Here is a 19114-nt window from a genome sequence, read left to right on the forward strand (position 1 = left end):
CCTGCGCTGCTTCCTGGCGCGGCGTCCTCGCATAATCCATCATAATCTTGTGACATGTTCTGTAAGGTAGAGAACATTATAATTCACTGGTCTATGCTGGTCACTGTAGTTACCAGAGCGGTTCTAGAGGCAGCGTGATTGTTAGGCTGCCAGTGTTTGGGGCACAGACGGCTCTGTCTCGATCCTCCCCTGGGGCCCGGCTCTGCCTCTGTCCTCACCTGGTGCCGGCTCTGTCTCTGTCCTCACCTGGTCCTGGCTGTGTCTCTGTCCTCACCTGGTCCTGGCTCTGTCCTCTCCTGGTGCCGGCTCTGCTTCTGTCCTCACCTGGTGCTGGCTCTGTCTCTGTCCTCACCTGGTCCTGGCTGTGTCTCTGTCCTCACCTGGTCCTGGCTCTGTCCTCACCTGGTGCCTGGCTCTGTCTCTGTCCTCACCTGGTGCCGGCTCTGTCTCTGACCTCACCTTGTGCCGGCTCTGTCTCTGTCCTCACCTGGTGCCAGCTCTGTCTCTGTCCTCACCTGGTGCCGGCTTTGTCTCTGTCCTCACCTGGTGCCGGCTTTGTCTCTGTCCTCACCTGGTGCCTGGCTCTGTCTCTGTTCTCACCTGCTGCCGGATCTGTCTCTGTCCTCACCTGGTGCCGGCTCTGTCTCTGTCCTCAGCTGGTTCCAGCTCTATATATGTTCCCACCAAGTGTCTGTTCTCGCTCTTTCCTCACCTGGTGCCAGCTGTCCTTCCAGTTCCTTTGCACCTCACCACGTCTGGTGTCAGGTCTCCTCTATATCTGGAACTGCTTCAGGTTTGTTCTGATGATAATGAATTAATGGGATGCAGAGGTATTTATATTATGCAAGAGGCACATATTGTATTCTCATTCCCACTGTCCAACACAGCCCTGTGTATTATAACCCCCCCCCTCCCACTAACTTCCCTCCTCCTCCAACCAAAGATCTGCAAAATTAGTAAACTAATCATTTTCTCTAGTTTCCTAATAGTGATGACTTTCTCATGAATTCCCACTCCTGTTACCCCTGTGACCCAGCTGCAGAGTCAGCACAGATTACATCATACTCCTATTCCAGATAACTGGGAGTGCGTGCTGAGAGTGGGTTCTGACTTACAGCTGTATGTATCATCAGGGGCGAATTTAGGGGTCAGGCCGCCCCTAGGCACAACATTTTTGTGCCTCCCCCCCTCCCTATTTTAATGAAATCATATATGTATATACATTGTTCTTTATAAATTTCATAAAAATGTAACTCTAGCCACCTTAATATTTTTTTAAGCACTCTTGACTGCTCACTGTACGGAGGACCCGGAGGGAGGGAGGCACTTATTAGTACAGTGATTAGCACAGTGTCTCCGTCAGTCTCTCTCTGGACTGCTCACTGTACGGAGGACCCGGAGGGAGGGAGGCACTTATTAGTACAGTGATTAGCACAGTGTCTCCGTCAGTCTCTCTCTGGACTGCTCACTGTACAGAGGACCCGGAGGGAGGGAGGCACTTATTAGTACAGTGATTAGCACAGTGTCTCCGTCAGTCTCTCTCTGGACTGCTCACTGTACGGAGGACCCGGAGGGAGGGAGGCACTTATTAGTACAGTGATTAGCACATTGTCTCCGTCAGTCTCTCTCTGGACTGCTCGCTGTACGGAGGACCCGGAGGGAGGGAGGCACTTATTAGTACAGTGATTAGCACAGTGTCTCCGTCAGTCTCTCTCTGGACTGGTCACTATACGGAGGACCCGGAGGGAGGGAGGCACTTATTAGTACAGTGATTAGCACAGTGTCTCAGTCAGTCTCTCTCCGGACTGCTCACTGTACGGAGGACCCGGAGGGAGGGACGCACTTATTAGTACAGTGATTAGCACAGTGTCTCCGTCAGTCTCTCTCTGGACTGCTCACTGTATGGAGGACCTGGAGGGAGGGAGGCACTTATTAGTACAGTGATTAGCACAGTGTCTCCGTCAGTCTCTCTCTGGACTGCTCACTGTACGGAGGACCCGGAGGGAGGGAGGCACTTATTAGTACAGTGATTAGCACAGTGTCTCCGTCAGTCTCTCTCTGGACTGCTCACTGTACGGAGGACCCGGAGGGAGGGAGGGAGGCACTTATTAGTACAGTGATTAGCACAGTGTCTCTGTCAGTCTCTCTCTGGACTGCTCACTGTATGGGGGACCCGGAGGGAGGGCGGCACTTATTAGTACAGTGATTAGCACAGTGTCTCCGTCAGTCTCTCTCTGGACTGCTCACTGTACGGAGGACCCGGAGGGAGGGAGGCACTTATTAGTACAGTGATTAGCACAGTGTCTCCGTCAGTCTCTCTCTGGACTGCTCACTGTATGGAGGACCCGGAGGGAGGGAGGCACTTATTAGTACAGTGATTAGCACAGTGTCTCCCTCAGTCTCTCTCTGGACTGCTCACTGTACGGAGGACCCGGAGGGAGGGAGGCACTTATTAGTACAGTGATTAGCACAGTGTCTCCGTCAGTCTCTCTCTGGACTGCTCACTGTAAAGGAGGACCCGGAGGGAGGGAGGCACTTATTAGTACAGTGATTAGCACAGTGTCTCCGTCAGTCTCTCTCTCTGGACTGCTCACTATACGGAGGATCCGGAGGGAGGGAGGCACTTATTAGTACAGTGATTAGCACAGTGTCTCTGTCAGTCTCTCTCTGGACTGCTCACTGTACGGAGGACCCGGAGGGAGGGAGGCACTTATTAGTACAGTGATTAGCACAGTGTCTCCGTCAGTCTCTCTCTGGACTGCTCACTGTACGGAGGACCCGGAGGGAGGGAGGCACTTATTAGTACAGTGATTAGCACAGTGTCTCCGCCAGTCTCTCTCTCTGGACTGCTCACTGTACGGAGGACCCAGAGGGAGGGCGGCACTTATTAGTACAGTGATTAGCAGCACAGTGTCTCCGTCAGTCTCTCTCTGGACTGCTCACTGCACAGAGGACCCGGAGGGAGGGCGGCACTTATTAGTACAGTGATTAGCACAGTGTCTCAGTCAGTCTCTCTCTGGACTGCTCACTGTACGGAGGACCCGGAGGGAGGCACTTATTAGTACAGTGATTAGCACAGTGTCTCCGTCAGTCTCTCTCTGGACTGCTCACTGTACGGAGGACCCGGAGGGAGGCACTTATTAGTACAGTGATTAGCAGCACAGTGTCTCCGTCAGTCTCTCTCTGGACTGCTCACTGCACAGAGGACCCGGAGGGAGGGCGGCACTTATTAGTACAGTAATTAGCACAGTGTCTCAGTCAGTCTCTCTCTGGACTGCTCACTGTACGGAGGACCCGGAGGGAGGCACTTATTAGTACAGTGATTAGCACAGTGTCTCCGTCAGTCTCTCTCTGGACTGCTCACTGTACGGAGGACCCGGAGGGAGGGCGGCACTTATTAGTACAGTGATTAGCACAGTGTCTCCGTCAGTCTCTCTCTGGACTGCTCACTGTACGGAGGACCCGGAGGGAGGGAGGCACTTATTAGCACAGTGATTAGCACAGTGTCTCCGTCAGTCTCTCTCTGGACTGCTCACTGTACGGAGGACCCGGAGGGAGGGAGGCACTTATTAGTACAGTGATTAGCACAGTGTCTCCGTCAGTCTCTCTCTGGACTGCTCACTGTAAGGAGGACCCGGAGGGAGGGCAGCACTTATTAGTACAGTGATTAGCACAGTGTCTCCGTCAGTCTCTCTCTGGACTGCTCACTGTACGGAGGACCCGGAGGGAGGCACTTATTAGTACAGTGATTAGCAGCACAGTGTCTCCGTCAGTCTCTCTCTGGACTGCTCACTGCACAGAGGACCCGGAGGGAGGGCGGCACTTATTAGTACAGTGATTAGCACAGTGTCTCCGTCAGTCTCTCTCTGGACTGCTCACTGTATGGAGGACCCGGAGGGAGGGAGGCACTTATTAGTACAGTGATTAGCACAGAGTCTCCGTCAGTCTCTCTCTGGACTGCTCACTGTATGGAGGACCCGGAGGGAGGCACTTATTAGTACAGTGATTAGCACAGTGTCTCCGTCAGTCTCTCTCTGGACTACTCACTGTACGGAGGACCCGGAGGGAGGGCGGCACTTATTAGTACAGTGATTAGCACAGTGTCTCCATCAGTCTCTCTCTGGACTGCTCACTGTACAGAGGACCCGGAGGGAGGGAGGCACTTATTAGTACAGTGATTAGCACAGTGTCTCCGTCAGTCTCTCTCTGGACTGCTCACTGTACGGAGGACCCGGAGGGAGGGAGGCACTTATTAGTACAGTGATTAGCACAGTGTCTCCGTCAGTCTCTCTCTGGACTGCTCACTGTACGGAGGACACGGAGGGAGGGAGGCACTTATTAGTACAGTGATTAGCACAGTGTCTCCGTCAGTCTCTCTCTCTGGACTGCTCACTGTACGGAGGACCCGGAGGGAGAGCGGCACTAATTAGTACAGTGATTAGCAGCACAGTGTCTCCGTCAGTCTCTCTCTGGACTGCTCACTGTACGGAGGACCCGGAGAGAGGGAGGCACTTATTAGTACAGTGATTAGCACAGTGTCTCCGTCAGTCTCTCTCTGGACTGCTCACTGTACGGAGGACCCTGAGGGAGGGAGGCACTTATTAGTACAGTGATTAGCACAGTGTCTCCGTCAGTCTCTCTCTGGACTGCTCACTGTACGGAGGACCCGGAGGGAGGGAGGCACTTATTAGTACAGTGATTAGCACAGTGTCTCCGTCAGTCTCTCTCTGGACTGCTCACTGTACGGAGGACCCGGAGGGAGGGAGGCACTTATTAGTACAGTGATTAGCACAGTGTCTCCGTCAGTCTCTCTCTGGACTGCTCACTGTACGGAGGACCCGGAGGGAGGGAGGCACTTATTAGTACAGTGATTAGCACAGTGTCTCCGTCAGTCTCTCTCTGGACTGCTCAATGTATGGAGGACCCTGAGGGAGGCACTTATTAGTACAGTGGTTAGCACAGTGTCTCTGTCAGTCTCTCTCTGGACTGCTCACTGTACGGAGGACCCGGAGGGAGGGAGGCACTTATTAGTACAGTGATTAGCACAGTGTCTCCGTCAGTCTCTCTCTGGACTGCTCACTGTACGGAGGACCCGGAGGGAGGGAGGCACTTATTAGTACAGTGATTAGCACAGTGTCTCCGTCAGTCTCTCTCTGGACTGCTCACTGTACGGAGGACCCGGAGGGAGGGAGGCACTTATTAGTACAGTGATTAGCACAGTGTCTCCGTCAGTCTCTCTCTGGACTGCTCACTGTACGGAGGATCCGGAGGGAGGGAGGCACTTATTAGGACAGTGATTAGCACAGTGTCTCCATCAGTCTCTCTCTGGACTGCTCACTGTACGGAGGACCCGGAGGGAGGGAGGCACTTATTAGTACAGTGATTAGCACAGTGTCTCCGTCAGTCTCTCTCTGGACCGCTCACTGTACAGAGGACCCGGAGGGAGGGAGGCACTTATTAGTACAGTGATTAGCACAGTGTCTCCGTCAGTCTCTCTCTGGACTGCTCACTGTACGGAGGACCCGGAGGGAGGGAGGCACTTATTAGTACAGTGATTAGCACAGTGTCTCCGTCAGTCTCTCTCTGGACTGCTCACTGTAAGGAGGACCCGGAGGGAGGCACTTATTAGTACAGTGATTAGCACAGTGTCTCCGTCAGTCTCTCTCTGGACTGCTCACTGTACGGATGACCCGGATGGAGGGAGGCACTTATTAGTACAGTGATTAGCACAGTGTCTCCCTCAGTCTCTCTCTGGACTGCTCACTGTACGGAGGACCCGGAGGGAGGGAGGCACTTATTAGTACAGTGATTAGCAGCACAGTGTCTCCGTCAGTCTCTCTCTGGACTGCTCACTGCACAGAGGACCCGGAGGGAGGCACTTATTAGTACAGTGATTAGCACAGTGTCTCCGTCAGTCTCTCTCTGGACTGCTCACTGTACGGAGGACCCAGGGGGAGGGAGGTACTTATTAGTACAGTGATAAGTACAGTGTCTCTGTCAGTCTCTCTCTGGACTGCTCACTGTACGGAGGACCCGGAGGGAGGGCGGCACTTATTAGTACAGTGATTAGCACAGTGTCTCCGTCAGTCTCTCTCTGGACTGCTCACTGTACGGAGGACCCGGAGGGAGGGAGGCACTTATTAGTACAGTGATTAGCACAGTGTCTCCGTCAGTCTCTCTCTGGACTGCTCACTGTACGGAGGACCCGGAGGGAGGGAGGCACTTATTAGTACAGTGATTAGCAGCACAGTGTCTCCGTCAGTCTCTCTCTGGACTGCTCACTGTACAGAGGACCCGGAGGGAGGGAGGCACTTATTAGTACAGTGATTAGCACAGTGTCTCCGTCAGTCTCTCTCTGGACTGCTCACTGTACGGAGGACCCGGAGGGAGGGCGGCACTTATTAGTACCGTGATTAGCACAGTGTCTCCGTCAGTCTCTCTCTGGACTGCTCACTGTACGGAGGACCTGGAGGGAGGGAGGCACTTATTAGTACAGTGATTAGCATAGTGTCTCCGTCAGTCTCTCTCTGGACTGCTCACTGTACGGAGGACCCGGAGGGAGGGTGGCACTTATTAGTACAGTGATTAGCACAGTGTCTCCGTCAGTCTCTCTCTGGACTGCTCACTGTACGGAGAACCCGGAGGGAGGGAGGCACTTATTAGTACAGTGATTAGCACAGTGTCTCCGTCAGTCTCTCTCTGGACTGCTCACTGTACGGAGGACCCGGAGGGAGGGAGGCACTTATTAGTACAGTGATTAGCACAGTGTCTCCGTCAGTCTCTCTCTGGACTGCTCACTGTACGGAGGACCCGGAGGGAGAGCGGCACTTATTAGTACAGTGATTAGCACAGTGTCTCCGTCAGTCTCTCTCTGGACTGCTCACTGTACGGAGGACCCGGAGGGAGGGAGGCACTTATTAGCACAGCGATTACCAGTGTCTCCGTCAGTCTCTCGCTGGACTGCTCACTGTACGGAGGACCCGGAGGGAGGGAGGCACTTATTAGTACAGTGTTTTACAGCACAGTGTCTCCGTCAGTCTCTCTCTGGACTGCTCACTGTACGGAGGACTTGGAGGGAGGGAGGCACTTATTAGTACAGTGATTAGCACAGTGTCTCCGTCAGTCTCTCTCTGGACTGCTCACTGTACGGAGGACCCGGAGGGAGGGAGGCACTTATTAGTACAGTGATTAGCACAGTGTCTCCGTCAGTCTCTCTCTGGACCGCTCACTGTACAGAGGACCCGGAGGGAGGGAGGCACTTATTAGTACAGTGATTAGCACAGTGTCTCCGTCAGTCTCTCTCTGGACTGCTCACTGTACGGAGGACCCGGAGGGAGGGAGGCACTTATTAGTACAGTGATTAGCACAGTGTCTCCGTCAGTCTCTCTCTGGACTGCTCACTGTAAGGAGGACCCGGAGGGAGGCACTTATTAGTACAGTGATTAGCACAGTGTCTCCGTCAGTCTCTTTCTGGACTGCTCACTGTACGGAGGACCCGGAGGGAGGGAGGCACTTATTAGTACAGTGATTAGCACAGTGTCTCCGTCAGTCTCTCTCTGGACTGCTCACTGTACGGAGGACCCGGAGGGAGGGAGGCACTTATTAGTACAGTGATTAGCACAGTGTCTCCGTCAGTCTCTCTCTGGACTGCTCACTGTACGGAGAACCCGGAGGGAGGGAGGCACTTATTAGTACAGTGATTAGCACAGTGTCTGTCAGTCTCTCTCTGGACTGCTCACTGTACGGAGGACCCGGAGGGAGGGAGGCACTTATTAGTACAGTGATTAGCACAGTGTCTCCGTCAGTCTCTCTCTGGACTGCTCACTGTACGGAGGACCCGGAGGGAGGGAGGCACTTATTAGTACAGTGATTAGCACAGTGTCTCCGTCAGTCTCTCTATGGACTGCTCACTGTACGGAGGACCCGGAGGGAGGGAGGCACTTATTAGTACAGTGATTAGCACAGTGTCTCCCTCAGTCTCTCTCTGGACTGCTCACTGTACGGAGGACCCGGAGGGAGGGAGGCACTTATTAGTACAGTGATTAGCAGCACAGTGTCTCCGTCAGTCTCTCTCTGGACTGCTCACTGCACAGAGGACCCGGAGGGAGGGCGGCACTTATTAGTACAGTGATTAGCACAGTGTCTCCGTCAGTCTCTCTCTGGACTGCTCACTGTATGGAGGACCCGGAGGGAGGGCGGCACTTATTAGTACAGTGATTAGCACAGTGTCTCCATCAGACTCTCTCTGGACTGCTCACTGTACGGAGAACCCGGAGGGAGGGAGGCACTTATTAGTACAGTGATTAGCACAGTGTCTCCGTCAGTCTCTCTCTGGACTGCTCACTGTACAGAGGACCCGGAGGGAGGGAGGCACTTATTAGTACAGCGATAACCAGTGTCTCCGTCAGTCTCTCGCTGGACTGCTCACTGTACGGAGGACCCGGAGGGAGGGAGGCACTTATTAGTACAGTGTTTTACAGCACAGTGTCTCCGTCAGTCTCTCTCTGGACTGCTCACTGTACGGAGGACCCGGAGGGAGGAAGGCACTTATTAGTACAGTGATTAGCACAGTGTCTCCGTCAGTCTCTCTCTGGACTGCTCGCTGTACGGAGGACCCGGAGGGAGGGCGGCACTTATTAGTACAGTGATTAGCACAGTGTCTCCGTCAGTCTCTCTCTGGACTGCTCACTGTACGGAGGACCCGGAGGGAGGGAGGCACTTATTAGTACAGTGATTAGCACAGTGTCTCCGTCAGTCTCTCTCTGGACTGCTCACTGTACGGAGGACCCGGAGGGAGGCACTTATTAGTACAGTGTTTTACAGCACAGTGTCTCCGTCAGTCTCTCTCTGGACTGCTCACTGTACGGAGGACCCGGAGGGAGGGAGGCACTTATTAGTACAGTGATTAGCACAGTGTCTCCGTCAGTCTCTCTCTGGACTCCTCACTGTACGGAGGACCCGGAGGGAGGGAGGCACTTATTAGTACAGTGATTAGCACAGTGTCTCCGTCAGTCTCTCTCTGGACTGCTCACTGTAAGGAGGACCCGGAGGGCGGCACTTATTAGTACAGTGATTAGCACAGTGTCTCCGTCAGTCTCTCTCTGGACTGCTCACTGTACGGAGGACCCGGAGGGAGGGAGGCACTTATTCGTACAGTGATTAGCACAGTGTCTCCGTCAGTCTCTCTCTGGACTGCTCACTGCACAGAGGACCCGGAGGGAGGGCGGCACTTATTAGTACAGTGATTAGCACAGTGTCTCCGTCAGTCTCTCTCTGGACTGCTCACTGTACGGAGGACCCGGAGCGAGGCACTTATTAGTACAGTGATTAGCACAGTGTCTCCATCAGTCTCTCTCTGGACTGCTCACTGCACGGAGGACCCGGAGGGAGGGAGGCACTTATTAGTACAGTGATTAGCACAGTGTCTCCGTCAGTCTCTCTCTGGACTGCTCACTGTACGGAGGACCCGGAGGGAGGGAGGCACTTATTAGTACAGTGATTAGCACAGTGTCTCCGTCAGTCTCTCTCTGGACTGCTCACTGTACGGAGGACCCGGAGCGAGGCACTTATTAGTACAGTGATTAGCACAGTGTCTCCATCAGTCTCTCTCTGGACTGCTCACTATACGGAGGACTCGGAGGGAGAGAGGCACTTATTAGTACAGTGATTAGCACAGTGTCTCCATCAGTCTCTCTCTGGACTGCTCACTGTACGGAGGACCCGGAGGGAGGGAGGCACTTATTAGTACAGTGATTAGCACAGTGTCTCCGTCAGTCTCTCTCTGGACTGCTCACTGTAAGGAGGACCCGGAGGGAGGCACTTATTAGTACAGTGATTAGCACAGTGTCTCCGTCAGTCTCTCTCTGGACTGCTCACTGTACGGAGGACCCGGAGGGAGGGAGGCACTTATTAGTACAGTGATTAGCACAGTGTCTCCGTCAGTCTCTCTCTGGACTGCTCACTGTACGGAGAACCCGGAGGGAGGGAGGCACTTATTAGTACAGTGATTAGCACAGTGTCTCCGTCAGTCTCTCTCTGGACTGCTCACTGCACAGAGGACCCGGAGGGAGGGCTGCACTTATTAGGACAGTGATTAGCACAGTGTCTCCGTCAGTCTCTCTCTGGACTGCTCACTGTACGGAGGACCCGGAGGGAGGGAGGCACTTATTAGTACAGTGATTAGCACAGTGTCTCCGTCAGTCTCTCTCTGGACTGCTCACTGTATGGAGGACCCGGAGGGAGGGCGGCACTTATTAGTACAGTGATTAGCACAGTGTCTCCGTCAGTCTCTCTCTGGACTGCTCACTGTACGGAGAACCCGGAGGGAGGGAGGCACTTATTAGTACAGTGATTAGCACAGTGTCTCCGTCAGTCTCTCTCTGGACTGCTCACTGTACGGAGGACCCGGAGGGAGGGAGGCACTTATTAGTACAGCGATTACCAGTGTCTCCGTCAGTCTCTCGCTGGACTGCTCACTGTACGGAGGACCCGGAGGGAGGGAGGCACTTATTAGTACAGTGTTTTACAGCACAGTGTCTCCGTCAGTCTCTCTCTGGACTGCTCACTGTACGGAGGACCCGGAGGGAGGAAGGCACTTATTAGTACAGTGATTAGCACAGTGTCTCCGTCAGTCTCTCTCTGGACTGCTCGCTGTACGGAGGACCCGGAGGGAGGGCGGCACTTATTAGTACAGTGATTAGCACAGTGTCTCCGTCAGTCTCTCTCTGGACTGCTCACTGTACGGAGGACCCGGAGGGAGGGAGGCACTTATTAGTACAGTGATTAGCACAGTGTCTCCGTCAGTCTCTCTCTGGACTGCTCACTGTACGGATGACCCGGAGGGAGGGAGGCAATTATTAGTACAGTGATTAGCACAGTGTCTCCGTCAGTCTCTCTCTGGACTGCTCACTGTACGGAGGACCCGGAGGGAGGGAGGGAGGCACTTATTAGTACAGTGATTAGCACAGTGTCTCCGTCAGTCTCTCTCTTGACTGCTCACTGTAAAGGAGGACCCGCAGGGAGGGAGGCACTTATTAGTACAGTGATTAGCACAGTGTCTCCGTCAGTCTCTCTCTGGACTGCTCACTGTACGGAGGACCCAGAGGGAGGGAGGCACTTATTAGTACAGTGATTAGCACAGTGTCTCCGTCAGTCTCTCTCTGGACTCCTCACTGTACGGAGGACCCGGAGGGAGGGAGGCACTTATTAGTACAGTGATTAGCACAGTGTCTCCGTCAGTCTCTCTCTGGACTGCTCACTGTAAGGAGGACCCGGAGGGCGGCACTTATTAGTACAGTGATTAGCACAGTGTCTCCGTCAGTCTCTCTCTGGACTGCTCACTGTACGGGGGACCCGGAGGGAGGGCGGCACTTATTCGTACAGTGATAAGCACAGTGTCTCCGTCAGTCTCTCTCTGGTCTGCTCACTGTACGGGGGACCCGGAGGGAGGGAGGCACTTATTAGTACAGTGATTAGCACAGTGTCTCCGTCAGTCTCTCTCTGGACTGCTCACTGCACAGAGGACCCGGAGGGAGGGCGGCACTTATTAGTACAGTGATTAGCACAGTGTCTCCGTCAGTCTCTCTCTGGACTGCTCACTGTACGGAGGACCCGGAGCGAGGCACTTATTAGTACAGTGATTAGCACAGTGTCTCCATCAGTCTCTCTCTGGACTGCTCACTGTACGGAGGACCCGGAGGGAGGGAGGCACTTATTAGTACAGTGATTAGCACAGTGTCTCCGTCAGTCAATCTCTGGACTGCTCACTGTACGGAGGACCCGGAGGGAGGGAGGCACTTATTAGTACAGTGATTAGCACAGTGTCTCCGTCAGTCTCTCTCTGGACTGCTCACTGTACGGAGGACCCGGAGGGAGGGAGGCACTTATTAGTACAGTGATTAGCACAGTGTCTCCATCAGTCTCTCTCTGGACTGCTCACTGTACGGAGGACCCGGAGGGAGGGAGGCACTTATTAGTACAGTGATTAGCACAGTGTCTCCGTCAGTCTCTCTCTGGACTGCTCACTGTACGGAGGACCTGGAGGGAGGGAGGCACTTATTAGTACAGTGATTAGCACAGTGTATCCGTCAGTCTCTCTCTGGACTGCTCACTGTACAGAGGACCGGGAGGGAGGGAGGCACTTATTAGTAAAGTGATTAGCACAGTGTCTCCGTCAGTCTCTCTCTGGACTGCTTACTGTACGGAGGACCCGGAGGGAGGGCGGCACTTATTAGTACAGTGATTAGCACAGTGTCTCCGTCAGTCTCTCTCTGGACTGCTCACTGTACGGAGGACCCGGAGGGAGTGAGGCACTTATTAGTACAGTGATTAGCACAGTGTCTCCGTCAGTCTCTCTCTGTACTGCTCACTGTACGGAGGACCCGGAGGGAGGGAGGCACTTATTAGTACAGTGATTAGCACAGTGTCTCCGTCAGTCTCTCTCTGGACTGCTCACTGTACGGAGGACCTGGAGGGAGGGAGGCACTTATTAGTACAGTGATTAGCACAGTGTCTCCATCAGTCTCTCTCTGGACTGCTCACTGTACGGAGGACCCGGAGGGAGGGAGGCACTTATTAGTACAGTGATTAGCACAGTGTCTCCGTCAGTCTCTCTCTGGACTGCTCACTGTACGGAGGACCCAGGGGGAGGGAGGTACTTATTAGTACAGTGATTAGCACAGTGTCTCCGTCAGTCTCTCTCTGGACTGCTCATTGTACGGAGGACTCGGAGGGAGGGAGGCACTTATTAGTACAGTGATTAGCACAGTGTCTCCGTCAGTCTCTCTCTGGACTGCTCACTGTACGGAGGACCCGGAGGGAGGGAGGCACTTATTAGTACAGTGATTAGCACAGTGTCTCCGTCAGTCTCTCTCTGGACTGCTCACTGTACGGAGGACCCGGAGGGAGGGAGGCACTTATTAGTACAGTGATTAGCACAGTGTATCCGTCAGTCTCTCTCTGGACTGCTCACTGTACGGAGGACCCGGAGGGAGGGAGGCACTTATTAGTACAGTGATTAGCACAGTGTCTCCATCAGTCTCTCTCTGGACTGCTCACTGTACGGAGGACCCGGAGGGAGGGAGGCACTTATTAGTACAGTGATTAGCACAGTGTCTCCGTCAGTCTCTCTCTGGACTGCTCACTGTACGGAGGACCCAGGGGGAGGGAGGTACTTATTAGTACAGTGATTAGCACAGTGTCTCCGTCAGTCTCTCTCTGGACTGCTCATTGTACGGAGGACTCGGAGGGAGGGAGGCACTTATTAGTACAGTGATTAGCACAGTGTCTCTGTCAGTCTCTCTCTGGACTGCTCACTGTACGGAGGACCCGGAGGGAGGGAGGCACTTATTAGTACAGTGATTAGCACAGTGTCTCCGTCAGTCTCTCTCTGGACTGCTCACTGTACGGAGGACCTGGAGGGAGGGAGGCACTTATTAGTACAGTGATTAGCACAGTGTATCCGTCAGTCTCTCTCTGGACTGCTCACTGTACGGAGGACCCGGAGGGAGGGAGGCACTTATTAGTACAGTGATTAGCACAGTGTCTCCGTCAGTCTCTCTCTGGACTGCTCACTGTACGGAGGACCCGGAGGGAGGGAGGCACTTATTAGTACAGTGATTAGCAGCACAGTGTCTCCGTCAGTCTCACTCTGGACTGCTCACTGTACGGAGGACCCGGAGGGAGTGAGGCACTTATTAGTACAGTGATTAGCACAGTGTCTCCGTCAGTCTCTCTCTGGACTGCTCACTGTACGGAGGACCGGGAGGGAGGGAGGCACTTATTAGTAAAGTGATTAGCACAGTGTCTCCGTCAGTCTCTCTCTGGACTGCTTACTGTACGGAGGACCCGGAGGGAGTGAGGCACTTATTAGTAAAGTGATTAGCACAGTGTCTCCGTCAGTCTCTCTCTGGACTGCTTACTGTACGGAGGACCCGGAGGGAGGGCGGCACTTATTAGTACAGTGATTAGCACAGTGTCTCCGTCAGTCTCTCTCTGGACTGCTCACTGTACGGAGGACCCGGAGGGAGTGAGGCACTTATTAGTACAGTGATTAGCACAGTGTCTCCGTCAGTCTCTCTCTGGACTGCTCACTGTACGGAGGACCGGGAGGGAGGGAGGCACTTATTAGTAAAGTGATTAGCACAGTGTCTCCGTCAGTCTCTCTCTGGACTGCTCACTGTACGGAGGACCCGGAGGGAGGCACTTATTAGTACAGTGATTAGCACAGTGTCTCTGTCAGTCTCTCTCTGGACTGCTCACTGTACGGAGGACCCGGAGGGAGGGAGGCACTTATTAGTACAGTGATTAGCACAGTGTCTCCGTCAGTCTCTCTCTCTGGACTGCTCACTGTACGGAGGACCCGGAGGGAGGGAGGCACTTATTAGTACACTGATTAGCACAGTGTCTCCGTCTGTCTCTCTCTGGACTGCTTACTGTACGGAGGACCCGGAGGGAGGGCGGCACTTATTAGTACAGTGATTAGCACAGTGTCTCCGTCAGTCTCTCTCTGGACTGCTCACTGTATGGAGGACCCGGAGGGAGGGAGGCACTTATTAGTACAGTGATTAGCACAGTGTCTCCGTCAGTCTCTCTCTCTGGACTGCTCACTGTACGGAGGACCCGGAGGGAGGGAGGCACTTATTAGTACACTGATTAGCACAGTGTCTCCGTCTGTCTCTCTCTGGACTGCTTACTGTACGGAGGACCCGGAGGGAGGGCGGCACTTATTAGTACAGTGATTAGCACAGTGTCTCCGTCAGTCTCTCTCTGGACTGCTCACTGTACGGAGGACCCGGAGGGAGGGAGGCACTTATTAGTACAGTGATTAGCACAGTGTCTCCGTCAGTCTCTCTCTGGACTGCTCACTGTACGGAGGACCCAGGGGGAGGGAGGTACTTATTAGTACAATGATTAGCACAGTGTCTCCGTCAGTCTCTCTCTGGACTGCTCATTGTACGGAGGACTCGGAGGGAGGGAGGCACTTATTAGTACAGTGATTAGCACAGTGTCTCCGTCAGTCTCTCTCTGGACTGCTCACTGTACGGAGGACCCGGAGGGAGGGAGGCACTTATTAGTACAGTGATTAGCACAGTGTCTCCGTCAGTCTCTCTCTGGACTGCTCACTGTACGGAGGACCCGGAGGGAGGGAGGCACTTATTAGTACAGTGATTAGCACAGTGTCTCCGTCAGTCTCTCTCTGGACTGCTCACTGTACGGAGGACCCGGAGGGAGGGAGGCACTTAATAGTACAGTGATTAGCAGCACAGTGTCTCCGTCAGACTCTCTCTGGACTGCTCACTGTACAGAGGACCGGGAGGGAGGCACTAATTAGTACAGTGATTAGCACAGTGTCTTCGTCAGTCTCTCTCTGGACTGCTCACTGTACGGAGGACCCGGAGGGAGGGAGGCACTTATTAGTACAGTGATTAGCACAGTGTCTCCGTCAGTCTCTCTCTGGACTGCTCACTGTACGGAGGACCCGGAGGGAGGGAGGTACTTATTAGTACAGTGATTAGCACAGTGTCTCCGTCAGTCTCTCTGTGGTCTGCTCACTGTACGGAGGACCCGGAGGGAGGGAGGCACTTATTAGTACAGTGATTAGCACAGTGTCTCCGTCAGTCTCTCTCCGGACTGCTCACTGTACGGAGGACCCGGAGGGAGGCACTTATTAGTACAGTGATTAGCACAGTGTCTCTGTCAGTCTCTCTCTCTGGACTGCTCACTGTACGGAGGACCCGGAGGGAGGGAGGCACTTATTAGTACAGTGATTAGCACAGTGTCTCCGTCAGTCTCTCTCTGGACTGCTCACTGTAAGGAGGACACGGAGGGAGGGAGGCAATTATTAGTACAGTGATTAGCACAGTGTCTCCGTCAGTCTCTCTCTGGTCTGCTCACTGTACGGAGGACCCGGAGGGAGGGAGGCACTTATTAGTACAGTGATTAGCACAGTGTCTCCCTCAGTCTCTCTCTGGACTGCTCACTGTACGGAGGACCCGGAGGGATGGAGGCACTTATTAGTACAGTGATTAGCACAGTGTCTCCGTCAGTCTCTCTGTGGTCTGCTCACTGTACGGAGGACCCGGAGGGAGGGAGGCACTTATTAGTACAGTGATTAGCACAGTGTCTCCGTCAGTCTCTCTCTGGACTGCTCACTGTACGGAGGACACGGAGGGAGGGAGGCAATTATTAGTACAGTGATTAGCACAGTGTCTCCGTCAGTCTCTCTCTGGTTTGCTCACTGTACGGAGGACCCGGAGGGAGGGAGGCACTTATTAGTACAGTGATTAGCACAGTGTCTCCGTCAGTCTCTCTCTGGACTGCTCACTGTACGGAGGACCCGGAGGGAGGGCGGCACTTATTAGTACAGTGATTAGCACAGTGTCTCCGTCAGTCTCTCTATGGACTGCTCACTGTACGGAGGACCCGGAGGGAGGGAGGCACTTATTAGTACAGTGATTAGCACAGTGTCTCCGTCAGTCTCTCTCTGGACTGCTCACTGTACGGAGGACCCGGAGGGAGGGAGGCACTTATTAGTACAGTGATTAGCACAGTGTCTCCGTCAGTCTCTCTCTGGTCTGCTCACTGTACGGAGGACCCGGAGGGAGGCACTTATTAGTACAGTGATTAGCACAGTGTCTCCGTTAGTCTCTCTCTGGTCTGCTTACTGTACGGAGGACCCGGAGGGAGGGAGGCACTTATTAGTACAGTGATTAGCACAGTGTCTCCGTTAGTCTCTCTCTGGACTGCTCACTGTACGGAGGACCCGGAGGGAGGGAGGCACTTATTAGTACAGTGATTAGCACAGTGTCGTCGTCAGTCTCTCTCTGGACTGCTCACTGCACAGAGGACCCGGAGGGAGGCACTTATTAGTACAGTGATTAGCACAGTGTCTCCGTCAGTCTCTCTCTGGACTGCTCACTATACGGAGGACCCGGAGGGAGGGCGGCACTTATTAGTACAGTGATTAGCACAGTGTCTCCGTCAGTCTCTCTCTGGACTGCTCGCTGTACGGAGGACCCGGAGGGAGGGAGGCACTTATTAGTACAGTGATTAGCACAGTGTCTCCGTTAGTCTCTCTCTGGACTGCTCACTGTACGGAGGACCCGGAGGGAGGGAGGCACTTATTAGTACAGTGATTTGCACAGTGTCTCCGTCAGTCTCTCTCTGGACTGCTCACTATACAGAGGACCCGGAGGGAGGGAGGCACTTATTAGTACAGTGATTAGCACAGTGTCTCCGTCAGTCTCTCTCTGGACTGCTCACTGTACGGAGGACCCGGAGGGAGGGAGGCACTTATTAGTACAGTGATTAGCACAGTGTCTCCGTTAGTCTCTCTCTGGACTGCTCACTGTACGGAGGACCCGGAGGGAGGGTGGCACTTATTAGTACAGTGATTAGCACAGTGTCTCCGTCAGTCTCTCTCTGGGCTGCTCACTGTACGGAGGACCCGGAGGGAGGGAGGCACTTATTAGTACAGTGATTAGCACAGTGTCTCCGTCAGTCTCTCTCTGGACTGCTCACTGTACGGAGGACCTGGAGGGAGGGAGGCACTTATTAGTACAGTGATTAGCACAGTGTCTCCGTCAGTCTCTCTCTGGTCTGCTCACTATACGGAGGACCCGGAGGGAGGGAGGCACTTATTAGTACAGTGATTAGCACAGTGTCTCCGTCAGTCTCTCTCTGGACTGCTCACTGTACGGAGGACCTGGAGGGAGGGAGGCACTTATTAGTACAGTGATTAGCACAGTGTCTCCGTTAGTCTCTCTCTGGACTGCTCACTGTACGGAGGACCCGGAGGGAGGGAGGCACTTATTAGTACAGTGATTAGCACAGTGTCTGTCAGTCTCTCTCTGGACTGCTCACTGTACGGAGGACCCGGAGGGAGGGAGGCACTTATTAGTACAGTGTCTCCGTCAGTCTCTCTCTGGACTGCTCACTGTACGGAGGACCCGGAGGGAGGGAGGCACTTATTAGTACAGTGATTAGCACAGTGTCTCCGTCAGTCTCTCTCTGGACTGCTCACTGTACAGAGGACCCGGAGGGAGGGAGGCACTAATTAGTACAGTGATTAGCACAGTGTCGTCGTCAGTCTCTCTCTGGACTGCTCACTGCACAGAGGACCCGGAGGGAGGGAGGCACTTATTAGGACAGTGATTAGCACAGTGTCTCCGTCAGTCTCTCTCTGGACTGCTCACTGTAAAGGAGGACCCGGAGGGAGGGAGGCACTTATTAGTACAGTGATTAGCACAGTGTCTCCGTCAGTCTCTCTCTGGACTGCTCACTGTATGGAGGACCCGGAGGGAGGCACTTATTAGTACAGTGATTAGCACAGTGTCTCTGTCAGTCTCTCTCTGGACTGCTCACTGTACGGAGGACCCGGAGGGAGGCACTTATTAGTACAGTGATAAGTACAGTGTCTCCGTCAGTCTCTCTCTGGACTGCTCACTGTACGGAGGACCCGGAGGGACGGAGGCACTTATTAGTACAGTGATTAGCACAGTGTCTCCGTCAGTCTCTCTCTGGACTGCTCACTGTACGGAGGACCCGGAGGGAGGGAGGCACTTATTAGTACAGTGATTAGCACAGTGTCTCCGTCAGTCTCTCTCTGGACTGCTCACTGTACGGAGGACCCGGAGGGAGGGAGGCACTTATTAGTACAGTGATTAGCACAGTGTCGTCGTCAGTCTCTCTCTGGACTGCTCACTGCACAGAGGACCCGGAGGGAGGCACTTATTAGTACAGTGATTAGCACAGTGTCTCCGTCAGTCTCTCTCTGGACTGCTCACTGTACGGAGGACCCGGAGGGAGGGAGGCACTTATTAGTACAGTGATTATCACAGTGTCTCCGTCAGTCTCTCTCTCTGGACTGCTCACTGTATGGAGGACCCGGAGGGAGGCACTTATTAGTACAGTGATTAGCACAGTGTCTCCGTCAGTCTCTCTCTGGACTGCTCACTGTACGGAGGACCCGGAGGGAGGGCGGCACTTATTAGTACAGTGATTAGCACAGTGTCTCCGTCAGTCTCTCTCTGGACTGCTCGCTGTACGGAGGACCCGGAGGGAGGGAGGCACTTATTAGTACAGTTATTAGCACAGTGTCTCCGTTAGTCTCTCT

At 53.9% G+C, this 19114-nt stretch overlaps 1 protein-coding gene across 1 annotated transcript in view; it reads right to left on the reverse strand.

Moving 5' to 3' along the window:
• The window catches only part of LOC146076067 (C-type lectin domain family 10 member A-like), a 65797-nt gene extending 64940 nt beyond the window's left edge, over positions 1–857 (reverse strand). The window contains exons 1-2 of the mRNA XM_083185896.1: positions 713–857; positions 1–59 (exon numbers count right to left, since the gene is read on the reverse strand). The exon at positions 1–59 is cut by the window's left edge and continues 23 nt beyond it. Of these exons, the coding sequence (XP_083042022.1) occupies positions 1–56 (56 nt within the window). The 5' untranslated portion in view covers positions 57–59; positions 713–857. The remainder of the gene's footprint in view (positions 60–712) is intronic.
• Between the last annotated feature and the right edge of the window lie 18257 nt (positions 858–19114).

The sequence above is a fragment of the Crinia signifera genome, chromosome 4 (assembly GCF_055691185.1).
Source record: "Crinia signifera chromosome 4, ASM5569118v1, whole genome shotgun sequence".
NCBI lineage: Eukaryota > Metazoa > Chordata > Amphibia > Anura > Myobatrachidae > Crinia > Crinia signifera.